The sequence below is a fragment of the Emys orbicularis genome, chromosome 1 (assembly GCF_028017835.1).
Source record: "Emys orbicularis isolate rEmyOrb1 chromosome 1, rEmyOrb1.hap1, whole genome shotgun sequence".
Lineage (NCBI taxonomy): Eukaryota > Metazoa > Chordata > Testudines > Emydidae > Emys > Emys orbicularis.
The window spans coordinates 359,294,152-359,310,053 of record NC_088683.1 but is presented as its reverse complement, the minus strand read 5'-3'; the positions used below and the strand labels follow the sequence as shown (position 1 = coordinate 359,310,053).

The window sequence follows — 15,902 nt, the reverse complement described above, 5'->3', positions numbered from 1 at the left end:
GGCATCAAAGGAGCAGGATTGGGCCTAAGGGCCATACTCAGTCAAATTCCCATAGTCAGGATCACTGACTTCAATGGGAGTGCTGTCTGAGCAAGGACTGAAGGCCTGATCCTGGGAGGAGCTGATCACCCTAACTTCCATGACACCTCTGAGGTCAATGGGAGTTGGTGGTGCTTGGTACCCCTAACAATTAGGCCTTCAGGTTGAATTTTAGTAGTTGAATAAAACTATCGTATTTTTTCCCCACACTTCCCAATTATTGAAATCTACTAATGACTAATGAATAGACTACAAATATTAAAACAAAAGTATTTCTATTAAATGGAATTTGGAAACTAAAAGTAACTAGGTAAAAGACTTTCTGCATACACACATACACACACACACACACACACACACACACACACACACACACACAGAAAGAGGAAAATACTGACATTTAGAAAAAAGAAGTATCAATGATCGCTCCTTTGTAAAGGCTGAAAATGACTGTGATACTTAACTTAAAGCAGTATAGAATATTGTGCCGTATTTATAACGCTTTACCTAAAAAGTTAAAGAAGTTTCCCCCCTGATTGAGTATATCAAACAGCAGCCTTTAACTTTTTAGTCAAAGTTTATGAGGAGTGCTCAGTACGTTTGTTACATTTATTTACATGATATGAATAGATTGCATCAAGTTTAGGCCTTTATGTAGTTTATCATAAATTCAGATTTAAACAGAAAATTGTTAAATGTCTTAGCTTTTAAAAAGACAAAAATGATCAGGGAGAAGGCCCCTGAAGGAGGCTGTAGGAGGTTCTGGGCAGGCGGGCAAATAAGTGAGTGATTTGCCAGCTGACGTCCCAAAACTGGAGAAGGCTCAAGGCAGCAGCAGAGGGAGTTGCCTGCTGACTTCCAAGTTGGGGCCAAGGGCTAGATAGAGCTGAAGGCAGGGGAGTATCAAGGGGGCTTACCCACTGATGTTTCCACATTGGAACCAGAGAGGGCTGAGGGCCAGGGAAGCAGTGGAAGGGCCCAGCAGCTGACGGCCTTTCTGAGATGAGAGGTTAATGGAACTGGGGGAGTGATGGGTGGTTCCCTGGTGAGGATGAACTTCCAGCAGGGAGGCTGGGGAAGGGCCTGCTGGGAAAAGCAGGGCTACACTCCATCTGGAAGGGCTGCAGTAACTGTCCAGGCAAAAGGACAGGAGAGGACCGAAGAAGAACATGGATGTGGTGGAAGATGCCAGAGTGTGGTATATGCTACACTGATGTCCCAGATGCTGTAGGAATTTAAGGACTGGGGATGATAAATAGTCCATGTTTTGGGAGTTTTCTTACAGATTGTTTGCACTATGGTTTGGTAACAAACCAGTCCCAAGGAGGGGTATTATTGAGCCTGTTGTAGAGTCCGAAGGGGCTCAAGAGGTTAAGTGGGATGGTAATCACAGTATCATGGTGCCCAGCCACACAGGGCCGGCTCCAGGCACCAGCCGAGCAAGCTGGTGCTTGGGGCGGCAGATTGAACGAGGCGGCATTCCGCCCAATCCTAGGGCAGCACGGCTGCTTTTTGTTGTTGTTGTCCCCCCGCTCCAGCCGCCCTGTAGGGGGCGGCGGCGCGGAGGACGGGAGTGCCCTGCAGCAAGCCCGGCAGGGCAGTCCTCGTCCTTCCCTCCCCGCCGACCGGAGCGGAGCCCTCCCAGGAGGCGGCATGGCGGGAGGGACCGCTGTAGCCCTGGCCGCCCCCCTTCTCTCTCTCTCCTGCCTGCTCCCTCCCCCTCCCCCCCGCTAGCCAGTCCCCCTGCACCCGCGCTCCAGCCGCGCCGCAGGTTTTTGGGTTTTTTTTGCTATGCCGTTCTGGCCGCTCCGTTTTTTTTTTTTTTTTTTTGCTTGGGGCAGCCAAAAAGCCAGAGCCGGCCCTGCAGCCACAAGGGGGCACTCAGGGATGGGGGGGAATTGTTCACAGGGGCCAATTATTGCCAGTTATGGAGAAGACTCCTCTGACCACTCCAAACTGGAATGACATCACCAATCCATTTCACACGTAAGAACAGCTAGCTCTTACCATCAGTACATCGCAAAGCGCTTTACAAAGGAGGTCAGTATCATTATCCCCATTTAACAGAGGGAGAAACTGAGGCACAGAAAGAGGATGTGACATGCCCCAAGGTCACTCAACAGCAGAAGTGGGAACAGAAGCAAGGTCTCCCAAGTCCCACTCCAGTGCTCTATCCACTAAGCCACCATGCCTTCCTCTCACAGGCAACCAAACAGCTAGATGGTAACAACTTGGGGTAATTACCAACCTGGGCTGGATTCAAACCAGAGACATACAACTGACAGGCTCCTCTTAAGAGGTGTGGAGGACCTTTGACCTCAATGGGAGTTTAAGTGCTCAGAACTTCCCGGGAGACACCCAACAGTTTAGAGGGTTGGGCCCCTTTAAGTTACAGAGGAACCTGACACAGGAGGAGCTGTTGGAGTGCACAGATAAGATTCTGCAATACAAAGGTTCCCGGATTGGCCCTCTGCCTCTGCTCTGGGATATGAGACAGCAGCTGGGCGTGAAGTGGTATGGGAGAGGGATGGGAGCAGGGCCTAGATTTCTAGGGGAGGCAGCTGTTAAAAAAACCCCAACCCTTGGGTGTTGAGGTGGATAGGAGGTTCTTCTCCCACCTTGATCATGGGACAGGTGGTGCCATGGTCCCCATGGGGCTGAAGTCAACGGGACTGATCACACGCTTATAGCTAAGCACATGCTTAAGTGCTTTGCTGAACTGTGTGCAGAGTATTCAGCACCTTGTGTGCAAGCCTTTAGTAAGGGGGGGCTCTGTCCTGCCCAATCACCCATGGGAGTAGGGTGACCAGATAGCAAGTGTGAAAAATCAGGACAGGGGGTGGAGGGTAATAGGCACCTATATTTAAAAAAGCCCTGAATATCGAGACTGTCCCTATAAAATTGGGACATCTGGTCACCCTACATGGGAGGGGGAGGGGAATATTTGGTCTCATGGGCATCTGACTGAGCGGGATTTTCCATGATAAACCTGTGTGCTTTTGGAATCTAACCTGCTGGCCAACTCCATATTTCCGGGGATGTGGGGGGTCACACTCACTCTGCCATCAGCCATGAGGCTCTTTCAATGATGGATTTTTTTTACCCAGAAATAAAAAAAACAGGTTTCAGTTTTCAAGGTAAGAAGTGATCACTGTCAAGACAAGCTCAATCCTTGGCCTGCCAGCCATGACAACAGCCGTCCAACAGTCATGTTAATGTAACCTGCTACATGATCCTCACCTTACCCACAGTAGCAGGTCTTTTAAACAGAACAGTGCCGTGGTTACATTTCAGAAAGACTGATAATGCACAGTGAGAGTCTGTCTTTTTATTCAGATCAAATGAATAATGCCTCACGATTCTCCCTCTTTCTGGACTTACTTCTCTGAGACTGCCAGATCAGAAGGAAGAGATCTAAGTCCATTGGCCGTTAGGTGAAGAACCTTAAGTTGAGACAAAACTCCCAATGTCCGAACATCCTCAGGAGACAAATTGTTATAAGAAAGATCCAGTATCTAGGGGAAATGTAAAAGAAATTCCCAATGTAGCAAAAACCAAACACATTGGCCTCTGCTGGAACTATTTATGGTTTCCTATATATACGGGATATTAATAAATAATAATAAGTAATATTCAGTGAGGCCCGATCCTATGAGGTGATGGTGACACTCAACTTCCAGTGACTTCAGTGGGGGTGGAGGATGCTCAAAGAGGAAGAGCTCAGCATTGAGCCCTTGCTCAGATGCATCTGATGCCTGTGACAACAGTTCAGGTGCGAGCAGGCAAATAGAAACTGTCAGGGAAGTGACTAAAAAAGGAAGATTTTGTGACAGAAGAGTTTTCGAGTCACTATTAGTAGAAATATTTTTATAATACCTTGCACTGCTGATGCACCTTCCCCTGGAGCGTCTCAAAGCACTTTCAAAACGATTCCGAGTGTGTGAAGTGTAAGCCTAGCTTGGCCTGCGAATGGAAGAGGTCTCGGGGGATTGGGAAACTGAGGCACAGAGCGGTTCCTTGACTCGCCCAAGGTCACACAGTATACCTCTGACAGGGCCAGGAATAAAACCTAGTCTCCTTGCTCCCATTCCTGTACTCTAAAGACTACACCGTGCTCCTTCCTCTAATCACGAACATACTTGGTTTAAAAGAACAGCTCTAAAGAATGTAGGTGTGTGGCTTTAGTTAAACGCTGACAAATTGTATCTAAAAATGACCTTTTCCCATAAAAGTATCAGAAATATCTTTTCAATGTTCCTTATTCACAGGGTATGTCTACACTACGAAATTAGGTCGAATTTATAGAAGCTGGTTTTATAGAAATCGGTTTTATACAGTCGATTGTATGTGTCCCCACATAAAATGCTCTAAGTGCATTAAGTCGGCGGACCGCGTCCATAGTACCGAGGCTAGCGTCGACTTCCAGAGCGTTGCACTGTGGGTCTCTCCGCCGCCCATTGGAATTCTGGGTTGAGATCCCAATGCCTGATGATGCAAAAACAGTGTCGCGGGGGGTTCTGGGTACATGTCATCAGGCCCCTCCCCCTCCGTCAGAGCAACGGCAGACAATCGATTCACGCCTTTTTACCTGGGTTACCTGTGCAGACAACATACCACGGCAAGCATGGAGCCCGCTCAGCTCAGCTCAGCTCACCGTCACCATATGTCATCTGGGTGCCGGCAGACGTGATACTGCATTGCTACACACCAGCAGCTAATTGCCTTTTGGCAGTAGACGGTGCAGTATGACTGGTAGCCGTCATCGGCTATCTGGGTGCTGGCAGACGTGGGGCTGCACTGCTATACAGCAGCAGCTCCTTGCCTTTTGGCAGCAGATGGTGTATTACGATCAATATCCGTCATCGTCATATTCCTCAGTGAGTTCGATCAGAGGCACCTGGGCAGACATGTTTTGTCTCCTGGAGACTCAGTCCTGCCGGCAGTCCTATTGAACCATCTTGACGATGATGGCTAGCAGTCGTAGTACGGCATCTTCTGCCAAGCACCCAGAAGATGCCGATGGCTATCAGTCATGCTGCACCGTCTGCTGCCAGCTTAAGATGTAAAAAATAGATGGACCAGATTTGTTCTGTATTCACTTGCTTCCCCCTCCCTCCATGAAATCAATGGCCTGCTAAACCCAGGGTTTTGAGTTCAATCTTTGGGGGGGCCATTCTGTGTGACAGTTGTTTGTGTTTCTCCCTGATGCACAGCCACCTTTGTTGATTTTAATTCCCTGTACCTGTAAGCCATGTCGTCACTCGCCCCTCCCTCCCTCCGTCAGACAATAGTTTTGCGCCTTTTTTAAGCCCAGACGCCATAGCACTGGGATCATGGAGCCCGCTCAGATCACCGCGGCAATTATGAGCACAATGAACTCCACGCGCATTGTCCTGGAGTATATGCAGAGCCAGAACATGCTAAAGCAAAACCAGGCGAGGAGGCGATTGCAGCGATTGCAGCGCGGCGACGAGAGTGATGAGGAAATTGACATGGACATAGACCTCTCACAAAGTACAGGCCCCAGCAATGTGCAAATCATGGTGTTACTGGGGCAGGTTCATGCCGTGGAACACCGATTCTGGGCCCGGGAAACAAGCACAGACTGGTGGGACCGCATCGTGTTGCAGGTGTGGGATGATTCCCAGTGGCTGTGAAACTTTCGCATGCGTAAGGGCACTTTCATGGAACTTTGTGACTTGCTTTCCCCTGCCCTGAAGCACCAGAATACCAGGATGAGAGCAGACCTCACAGTTGAGAAGTGAGTGGCGATAGCCCTGTGGAAGCTTGCAACGCCAGACAGCTACCGGTCAGTCGGGAATCAATTTGGAGTGGGCAAATCTACTGTGGGGGCTGCTGTGATCCAAGTAGCCAATGCAATCAAAGACCTGCTGATATCAAGGGTAGTGACTCTGGGAAACGTGCAGGTCATAGTGGATGGCTTTGCTGCAATGGGATTCCCAAACTGTGGTGGGGCGATAGACGGAACCCATATCCCTATCTTGTCACCGGAGCACCAAGCCACCGAGTACATAAACCGCAAGGGGTACTTTTCAATGCTGCTGCAAGCCCTGGTGGATCACAAGGGACGTTTCACTCACATCAACGTGGGATGGCCAGGAAAGGTACATGATGCTCACGTCTTCAGGAACTCTGGTCTGTTTCAAAAGCTGGAGGAAGGGACTTTCTTCCCGGACCAGAAAATAACCGTTGGGGATGTTGAAATGCCTATCGTTATCCTTGGGGACCCAGCCTACCTCTTAATGCCATGGCTCATGAAGCCGTACACAAGCAGCCTGGACAGTAGTCAGGACCTGTTCAACTATAGGCTGAGCAAGTGCCGAATGGTGGTGGAATGTGCATTTGGACGTTTAAAAGCGCGCTGGTGCAGTTTACTGACTCGGATAGACCTCAGCGAAGCCAAAATTCCAATTGTTATTGCTGCTTGCTGTGCACTCCACAATATCTGTGAGAGTAACGGGGAGACATTTATGGCGGGGTGGGAGGTTGAGGCAAATCGCCTGGTCGCTGATTACGCGCAGCCAGACACCAGGGCAGTTAGAAGAGTACAGCAGGGCGTGGTGCGCATCAGAGAAGCTTTGAAAACCAGTTTTGTGACTGGCCAGGCTACAGTGTGAAACTTCTGTTTGTTTCTCCTGATGAACCCTCCGCCCCCCCCCCCCCCCGTTCACTCTACTTCCCTGTAAACTAACCACCCTCCCCTCCCCCCTTCGAGCACCGCTTGCAGAGGCAATAAAGTCATTGTTACTTCACATTCATGCATTCTTTATTAATTCATCACACAACTAGGGAGATAACTGCCAAGGTAGCCCGGGAGGGGTGGGGGAGGAGGGAAGGAAAAGGACACACTGCAGTTTAAAACTTTAAAACTTTAACACTTATTGAAGGCCAGCCTTCTGATGCTCGGGCAATCATCTGGGGTGGAGTGACTGGGTGGCCAGAGGCCCCCCAACCGTGTTCTTGGGCGTCTGGGTGAGGAGGCTATGGAACTTGGGGAGGAGGGCTGTTGGTTACACAGGGGCTGTAGCGGCGGTCTCTGCTCCTGCTGCCTTTCCTGCAGCTCAACCATACGCTGGAGCATATCAGTTTGATGCTCCAGCAGCCGGAGCATCGACTCTTGCCTTCTGTCAGCAAGCTGACGCCACCTATCCTCTTCAGCCCGCAACTTGCTCTCTTCAGCCCGCGATTCAGCCCGCCACCTCTCCTCTCGTTCATATTGTGCTTTTTTGCACTCTGACATTGACTGCCTCCACGCATTCTGCTGTGCTCTGTCAGCGTGGGAGGACATCTGGAGCTCCGAGAACATATCATCCCGAGTCCGCCGTTTTCTCCTTCTAATCTTCACTAGCCTCTGTGAAGGAGAAACATTTGCAGCTGGTGGAGGAGAAGGGAGAGGTAGTTAAAAAAGACACATTTTAGAGAACAATGGGTACACTCTTTCACGTTAAATTTTGCTGTTCACATTACACAGCACATGTGCTTTCGTTACAAGGTCGCATTTTTCCTCTTATATTGAGGGCCTGCCGGTTTGGTGTGAGAGATCACTCACGCAGTGCCAGGCAACAGATTTCGGCTTGCAGGCAGCCATGGTAAGACACAGTCTTTTGGCTTTTTTAACCTTCTTAACATGTGGGAATGGTTTCAAACAGTAGCGCCCTCATTTCCCATACCAAGCACCCGTTGGGTTGGCCATTTAAAATGGGTTTGCAATGTAAAAAGAGGGGCTGCGGTTTCCGGGTTAACATGCAGCACAAACCCAACTACCCCCCCCACACACACACACCCAATTATCTGGGATGATCACTTCACCCCTCCCCCTACCGCGTGGCTAACAGCGGGGAACATTTCTGTTCAGCCGAGCAGGAACGGGCACCTCTGAATGTCCCCTTAATAAAATCACCCCATTTCAACCAGGTGACCGTGAATGATATCACTCTCCTGAGGATAACAAAGAGAGATAAGGAATGGATGTTGTCTGCATGCCAGCAAACACCGGGACCATACGCTGCCATGCTTTGTTATGCAATGATTCCAGACTACGTGCTACTGGCCTGGCGTGGTAAAGTGTCCTACCATGGCGGACGGGATAAGGCAGCCCTCCCCAGAAACCTTTTGCAAAGGTTTTGGGAGTACATGAAGGAGAGCTTTCTGGAGATGTCCCTGGAGGATTTCCACTCCATCCCCATACACGTTAACAGACTTTTCCAGTAGCTGTACTGGCCGCAATTGCCAGGGCAAATTAATCATTAAACACGCTTGCTTTTAAACCATGTGTAATATTTACAAAGGTACACTCACCAGAGGTCCCTTGTGTGCCCTCAGGATCTGGGAGCACGCCTTGGGTGAGTTCGGGGGTTACTGGTTCCAGGTCCAGGGTGATAAACATATCCTGGCTGTTGGGGAAACCGGTTTCTCCGCTTCCTTGCTGTGAGCTATCATCTTCCTCGTACCCCGAACCCGCTTCCCTGTTGTGTGATTCTCCATTGATGGAGTCAAAGCACACGGTCGGGGTAGTGGTGGCTGCACCCCCTAGCATGGCATGCAGCTCCGCGTAGAAGCGGCATGTTTGCGGCTCTGCCCCGGATTTTCCGTTTGCCTCTCTGGCTTTGTGGTAGGCTTGCCTTAGCTCCTTAATTTTCACGTGGCACTGCTGTGCGTCCCTGTTATGGCCTCTGTCCTTCATGGCCTTTGAGACTTTTTCTAATATTCTGCCATTTTGTTTACTGCTACGAAGTTCAGCTAGCACTGATTCGTCTCCCCATATGGCGAGCAGATCCCGTACCTCCCGTTCTGTCCATGCTGGAGCTCTTTTGCGATCCTGGGACTCCATCATGGTTACCTGTGCTGATGAGCTCTGCGTGGTCACCTGTGCTCTCCACGCTGGGCAAACAGGAAATGAAATTCAAAAGTTTGCGGGGCTTTTCCTGTCTACCTGGTCAGTGCATCTGAGTTGAGAGTGCTATCCAGAGCGGTCACAATGAAGCACTGTGGGATAGCTCCCGGAGGCCAATAACGTCGAATTCCGTCCACACTACCCCAAATCCGACCCGCAAAGGCCGATTTTAGCGCTAATCCCCTCGTCGGAGGTGGAGTAAAGAAACCGGTTTAAAGGGCCCTTTAAGTCGAAAAAAAGGGCTTCGTCGTGTGGACGTGTCCAGGCTTAATTCGATTTAACGCTGCTAAATTCGACCTAAACTCGTAGTGTAGACCTGGCCACAGTCTCTGAATGAAAGATGCCCAAAAATAGCCAGCCTGGGAATTCAAAGCAATTCTGAAGGCATCACCATCTCATCCCACTAATCTCCAACATGGGTATCCCATGTGAAATATTGAGTAACAACCAGCCTATAGTTACATTCACTCTTGTCACCAATGGAGTATGTGAATCACATCTGTGCCCAAGGTGAAGAGATAAAAATCTCCTTATTGAATTCCTCATTATATTTTCTGCCCACATCTTCAACGTTTTGCTCAGGTTTCCTTTACAATATCCACAATGAAATCTAAATACCCTGTTAAATAATGTTAATAACAAATATCAATAATGTTACACCTTGCTATGACAACTCTAAATGTGGGTGGGTAGAAGATGAGTTTGGTTTCCACCTTCCCTCTGATCTTACTTCCAAGTGCAGAAAGTCTCCAGCGCTGATTTTAAGATTTCTTAGTCCATTCAAGGAAAGTTCTAGTTCCCTTAGCCCAGAAAACTTACGAAATGCTTCTAAATGAATAAAAAGAGAAAAAAGTCGTATGAGAAAATTGCGTTGAAAAAACAATTGACATCTTGCTGTGGAACCGGCCAAGGTACCCAGCTGGCAGGAGAGAGTAGGACCACGTTTTTCTAGGAGAGAAAAACAAATCAGATTTTATTTCTAATGATCATTTATATGGTTTTGTTTTGAAATTCTAGCCTTTAAAAAAAGAAAAAGAAAAAGAAAGGGGCCTAACAGAGTGAGGGGTCCAGCTCTCACTGAAAGGCAATGGAAAATGGACAGCTAACTCCCTCATGCTGCCTTGAAAATCTCTCATAAGTGAATTTAGTGTTGGTGAAAAGCACTGGCCCTTAAATCCTGAGAGGTGGGCAGAACCCACGCAGCAATAGAAGGCCCACCCCCTCAGATGAGTGATGGGGCAGCACTTAGGGCTTAACTGAATATGGGGGACAAAAAAATGAACAAACAGGAATGGGGTGAAGAAGTACAACATGAGGGAACCACAAGGAGACGCCAAACAGAATCCTCTTGACAACCCTGGAGACCAAAGTCCCCTGTTTATATAAACATTAGGTGCATCATGGGTAATGGCAGTGAAAGTCACACCGTGCCTCAAGCCTGCCCTAGAGGGACCGACCACCTCTATGTGTTCAGTCTCCATTGCCATTCATTCTCTGGTCTCAGTACCAATTCTAGTGACTGTTTAATGGTGTGTAACCATGTCCATTAGGAACTGGACTGAGGCCATCAAAGTCACTTCATAGAAGGGCCAGTGAACAGCCATCAGACAGTAACAACTTTTAGTCATTACTGACCTGGGCGGCAGTCAAAGTGAAAGACTCTATATCCTATTACTTACCCCTTGAGCTATCCAGAGCTCCTTTTCGTAAAATGCTCAATGTTAATTTTCAGCATCGCTCCCCAGTCTTGAGCAAAACAAGCTGAAACAAAACAGTGGCTGACATGGAAGCTGACTGCTAGCCCCTTTAAACAATAAAGAGCGGGAATTTGGGCACCCAAAACAATCTGTCCCACCAAGGATTAGGAGAGTCACTGGAGTGCAGAGGTGGGGGGTTAACATTGTCTTTTTTTTGTTAAGTAAAGAACTGAGACTGCAATTTGATTTTATGGTGAGTCCTGGGAATCTGGGATGGCCTCCACATGGGTCACAACTAGGACTCCAATCCTGCAACACATGGAGTGTCACAGGCAGTCCTCCAGGTACTATCAATGATTGGATTGGGGCCTAAAGTGTTCGGGAACATTGGTCCACTTCCAACAAAATAATGCCAGCCATTGCTTCTCTTTCGATCCCCTGTCCTACTGGCCGTGTCAGGAGCGATCCTGCATATCCCTAAATATGCCTGTAAATGCAGCTCTCACTGCCTCAGCAACATTGACCATGTATGGACCTGTCTCTTTGCAGTCTTCATCCATGCCTCAAGGTTGCTTCTTACCTCGATGGCTGCAACTCCCTTCCCTGTAAATCTCCAACTCCCTACACTCCAGAATGTACAGAATACTGCTTCTTCTCTTCCCATGTATATAAGAAAGCATGACATCATCCCATCCTCAGATCATTCCAGTGGCTCCCAATATATTTCAGGATCCAGTTTACAGCTGCCATCTTTTTTTTTAAAACCCTGCATGAACTCCTACCATGCTGGGTGTTTAAACTCTCCTAGTGTGCTCCTTCACAGACCCCACCCATAAGCTGACATCTTCAATCCCTCAATGTTTTTGCCTGACCATGACTGTTGTCAATTTCCCACAGTTTGGTCTCATTTAAGGGTATGTCTACAATGCAGAGACTATATCCGCATAGCTAGGTGGGCATCGCTATGCCAACATTGCCCCATAGCACTGAAGCAGCCTGCACCCACAGAAGGGTTGTTTCTTTTTTGTCAAAGCAGGAACACCACCTCCCCAAATTACATTAGCTATGTCAACAGAAGCACTCTGGGCAGGGGTGGGTTTTTTTCACACCCGACTGAGGTAGCTATGCTGATATATCTTTCAAGTGTAGACCAAGCCTTAGTCTTCCTCTGCATGGCCAACCATCCATACTTCAATCCTTCCTGGCCTATCCTAGATATCGCCCCGTAAAGATGACCCACCAGCTGGATTACATGCCCCAATGTTCTCTTAGGCTTATGCTATCGTAAAGCTAGTAAAGGTTAAATAGGTACAATGGAAGATGGTCAGCTCATGGATCAGACCCAAGGCCCATCCAGTCCAATAGCCTGTCTCGGACAGTGGCCAGTGCCAGATGGTTCAGAGGAAGGAATAAGAGCCCCATAGTAGGCAGATGTGGAGCAATCTGTTCCCCACATTAGGTCTCATCCTGATCTCCAAGAGCAGAGACATGAGCTTAAATCTTGTAGCATGAGGTTTAATATCCCTTCCAAAATGTTGTAATTAATTATAACAACTCTGGAAATTCTTGATATTACTGATGAACACATTTGAAAGAAAATATAAACCACACCTCAACTCAACACAATCTCTACAATACATGATGGCCCAATATAATTTGCTGTTTTTCAAAGATGCAAGTCCGTTTCACATGTTTCCTCCTCTCTGATCTGCGTGTATCCTTGAACCACTGAAGGAAACATTTAGCTTAATTTTTTTATTCTTGACTAAAATTCGTTTCTTTTATTTTCTCTAAATTAATAACTGATCATACAGCACTAGGCTTGTGTTGGCTTGAAATACACTACTCTGCAACTGGGTCCAACAAATCTGTATAAAGCCAAAGCGTGAGCAAGCAGTGATCAGTTACTTACAAGTGGGAAAAGCACATCAGGATGATCTCATCACTGTCACCTCCAGCACCAGACAATTCACAGCTTCAACTTCCCTTTGTAAGACTGATTTATACATAACTTTTTGTTATATTTTCTTATACCTATGTATTAGTCTCTCATTTCCCTATCAATCCTCCACCCCTGCCAGTAGAAGTTTTGTGCTAACTCAGGGCCGCCCAGAGGATCCGGGGGGCCCCCGCCGCCAAATTGCCACCGAAGACCCGGCACTTCGGCGGCGGGTCCCAGAGCGGAAGGACCCCCCGCCACCGAACTGCCGCTGAAGACCCGGAGCGGAAGAAGCCCGGGCCCCGCAAGAGTTTTCCGGGGCCCCCGGAGCGAGTGAAGGACCCCGCTCCAGGAGCCCTGAAAAACTCTCGTGGGGGCCCCTGCGGGGCCCGGGGCAAATTGCCCCACTTCCCCCCCCCCCCCCCCCCGGGCGGCCCTGTGCTAACTCAGACCAGTTTCTTCTAGTGCTGTAGTTGCATCTTCTGATTTTCCTCACAAACACGATTACATTGCATCTTTCTTACATATGTGCAACACTAAACAAGATTACTCTGCTATTTCTGTTAAATCAGAGCGGGTGTCTGTCAGGCCTTTGCTCCCAAACACCTGGGACTAAGGAAACCTGGTTTCTATTCCCTGTTCTGCCACTGGCCTGCTGGGTGGCCTTGAACAAGTCGATTCACCTGTCTGTGCCTCAGTTTCTCCATCTGTAAAATGGGGATAGTGATACTGGCTTCCTTCTTACAATGCTTTGAGATCTATTGATGAAAAACACTATGTAAGAGCTAGGCATTATTAGCATTATTATAAGAACTTCTACAAGGAAATCTACTGGATGGTGGGGGCAATTCTCCAGCAGAGAGGTGCCACATGTGCCTTCTTTTTGAAACCTATTTGTGAGATTCTAGCCATAAGCTCAGAGATGCTTAGCTTCCCTGTATTACGTGCCTCTGTCTAAGACAGAGATCTACATTTCAGCAATATACCTTCTTACCTAATGTCAATAGGTTTTCTGTAGCATTGATATAAGCGACGGAATCAAACTGCTCAAAGTCATCTTCTTTAGCCTGAAAGAAGAGAAAGAAAAACAAGCGTTCGTACCCATTTTGAAATAGTTGGATCTTTTTTTCTCACAACTCCTAAACTGTAGCACTTCCCAGAATTTGTTTCCTACTGTGCATTCTGAAAATGGGCAGCAAGTCTCCGAGGGTCTGTCTTCACTGCAGAGTTAACTTGGGTGATCAATTGCTCCAGTCCCACCCAGGAACCCCACTTTAGCCCCTCACAGGGCCCCTCACCCCTCTAACCCCAGCATCCCATCTTCACAAAAGGACTGGTGACCTTTTCACCCCTTCTTTCCCCTTCCCCTCTTGTCTTCTTGGGGTGGGCAGATGGCTTAGACTCCCTCCCCTATTCAGAGGAGCCTGACACAGAAAATCTCCAAGTGGCGAGAGCCATTGGGACAGAGCGGGGAGCCAATCCCCGTCTCATGGGACAGGAGCTGCTACTGCAGGGTGAGTGCAGGGCACGCTCGCTCTCCAACACGGTACGTGTACTCCCTGACTCTCTGAGGCCTCCTGTCCACACTGGATTGGGATAGAGACAGGGACACCCCCGTACCCTGCCATCCACACACGGGAGAGTGGGGCCTGACAGTTTTACTCAGCCACACCCCCACAAGAATATTTTCACCAGCCATCTATCCACAGGAGCCACCACCACAGTATGTCCAGTGGACTTATTTAATACTTACTATGGGAACATGTATATTATGTATCATGGCTAAGAAATATTTAATAAACCAGATTTTTTTGCACTAAAGCTGTTTACTGGGTCACAACAGGCCGTCAAGGTTTACAGACAGATCCTGTCCCCAAAAATGTCAAGAACCACTGAGTTATACTAGGAGTGCACAGTTGTCTGGCCTGGTTGCAGGGAGGAAGTAGGTGTCTGCATTCTCACACATTGTTTGCCTGCAGCATGGACACTCACGAGCTAACACAGTGAATCTCTCAGGATCTGAGGTGGTTCTCCACATTTAGTTTAGAGAGTATCTCCTACTTACTGAGACCAGATTTTTGTTGCTTATATCCACAGAGCACAGATCTGAAGGGATCTTCACACAGTGGAGCTTAATCTGGGAACACAAACCAAAGGGTTAGCCCTGTAGCCTAGCCAGGCAATTCCACATTCAACAGTTCGGTATCTGGACACAGGAAGGCGCAGGAACAACCAGGACCAGGACTGCCAACTGCTATGGGTTTATTATCTGGATGATGACTTGGGGACAAGTGACTCTGCTCTCACTTCTAGAGGAGCTGCCCCAGAGGATGTAACACACAGGGCCACCCAGAGGATTCGGGGGCCTGGGGTCTTCGGCGGCGGGGGTCCTTCCGCTCCGGGTCTTGGGGCACTTCGGCGGCGGGGGTCCTTCCGCTCCGGGTCTTCGGGGCACTTCGGCGGCGGGTCCTGGAGCGAGTGAAGGACCCGCCACCGAACTGCCGCCGAAGACCCGGAGCGGAAGGAGCCCTCGACGCCGAATTACCGCTGAAGACCCGAAGCGGAAGAAGCTCGGGGTCTTCGCTCCGGGTGTGTTCGGCGGCCCTGAAGGACCTGCCGCCGAAAACTCTCCTGGGGGCCCCTGTGGGGCCTGGGGCAAATTGCCCACTTGCACCCCCCTGGGCGGCCCTGGTAACACACAGCTGAAGTGCCAGCTCTGCCAGGCGTGTGGCCGCACGCTGCAGCAGGACACGCCGTGCAGAGGTGCAGGGTACCCGACTCTGACGGCCTGAGCCCAGCTGACAGCGTGAGGGGCGCTCGCTGTGCTGGGAGCCGGAACCACGTGCTGGGTGGGGAGCGATCGGCGCCGCGCGGGCTGGGTTCGGGATCGGACGGGAGGTGCCCCTCCCCCCAGCCTCAGCACAGCAGCGCCCCCTGCCGGCGGGGCCTGGGTGCGCCCGGGTGTGCGGGTCCCCCCAGGGCTGGGCTGGGCTGGGCGAGGCGGACGCGCGCAGTGAGGGGTGGGGCGCGTCCCCGCCAGACTCCGGCCCGCACAGGCGCATTGAGCCCGAGTCCCGGGTGGCGCCGGCGACTTCCGGCCTTGTTTCCCGCTCGACGCCTCAACGGAAGCAGCGTCCGGCGCCGGCAATCGCGCCAGGGCCGGCCTGAGGGGCGGGCGCCGCGTTCAGCGGCAAGGCCCGGGGTGCGAGGCCGCGGAAAGGAGCCCGGGGAGGCAGCGGGGGCCGGGGGGATGGGAGCGGGGGCCGGGGAGGCAGCCGGGGCCAGAGGCACCAAAATACAAGTTTGCCCATGG

The 15,902-nt window shown here is 49.8% G+C and overlaps 1 protein-coding gene across 1 annotated transcript in view; it reads right to left on the bottom strand.

Moving 5' to 3' along the window:
• Window positions 1–15,902, bottom strand: part of XRRA1 (X-ray radiation resistance associated 1) — a 50,418-nt gene that overhangs the window by 18,880 nt on the left and 15,636 nt on the right. Inside the window, exons 3-6 of the mRNA XM_065423315.1 lie at window positions 14,655–14,726; window positions 13,584–13,656; window positions 9,684–9,781; window positions 3,421–3,554 (exon numbers count right to left, since the gene is read on the bottom strand). Of these exons, the coding sequence (XP_065279387.1) occupies window positions 3,421–3,554; window positions 9,684–9,781; window positions 13,584–13,656; window positions 14,655–14,726 (377 nt within the window). The remainder of the gene's footprint in view (window positions 1–3,420; window positions 3,555–9,683; window positions 9,782–13,583; window positions 13,657–14,654; window positions 14,727–15,902) is intronic.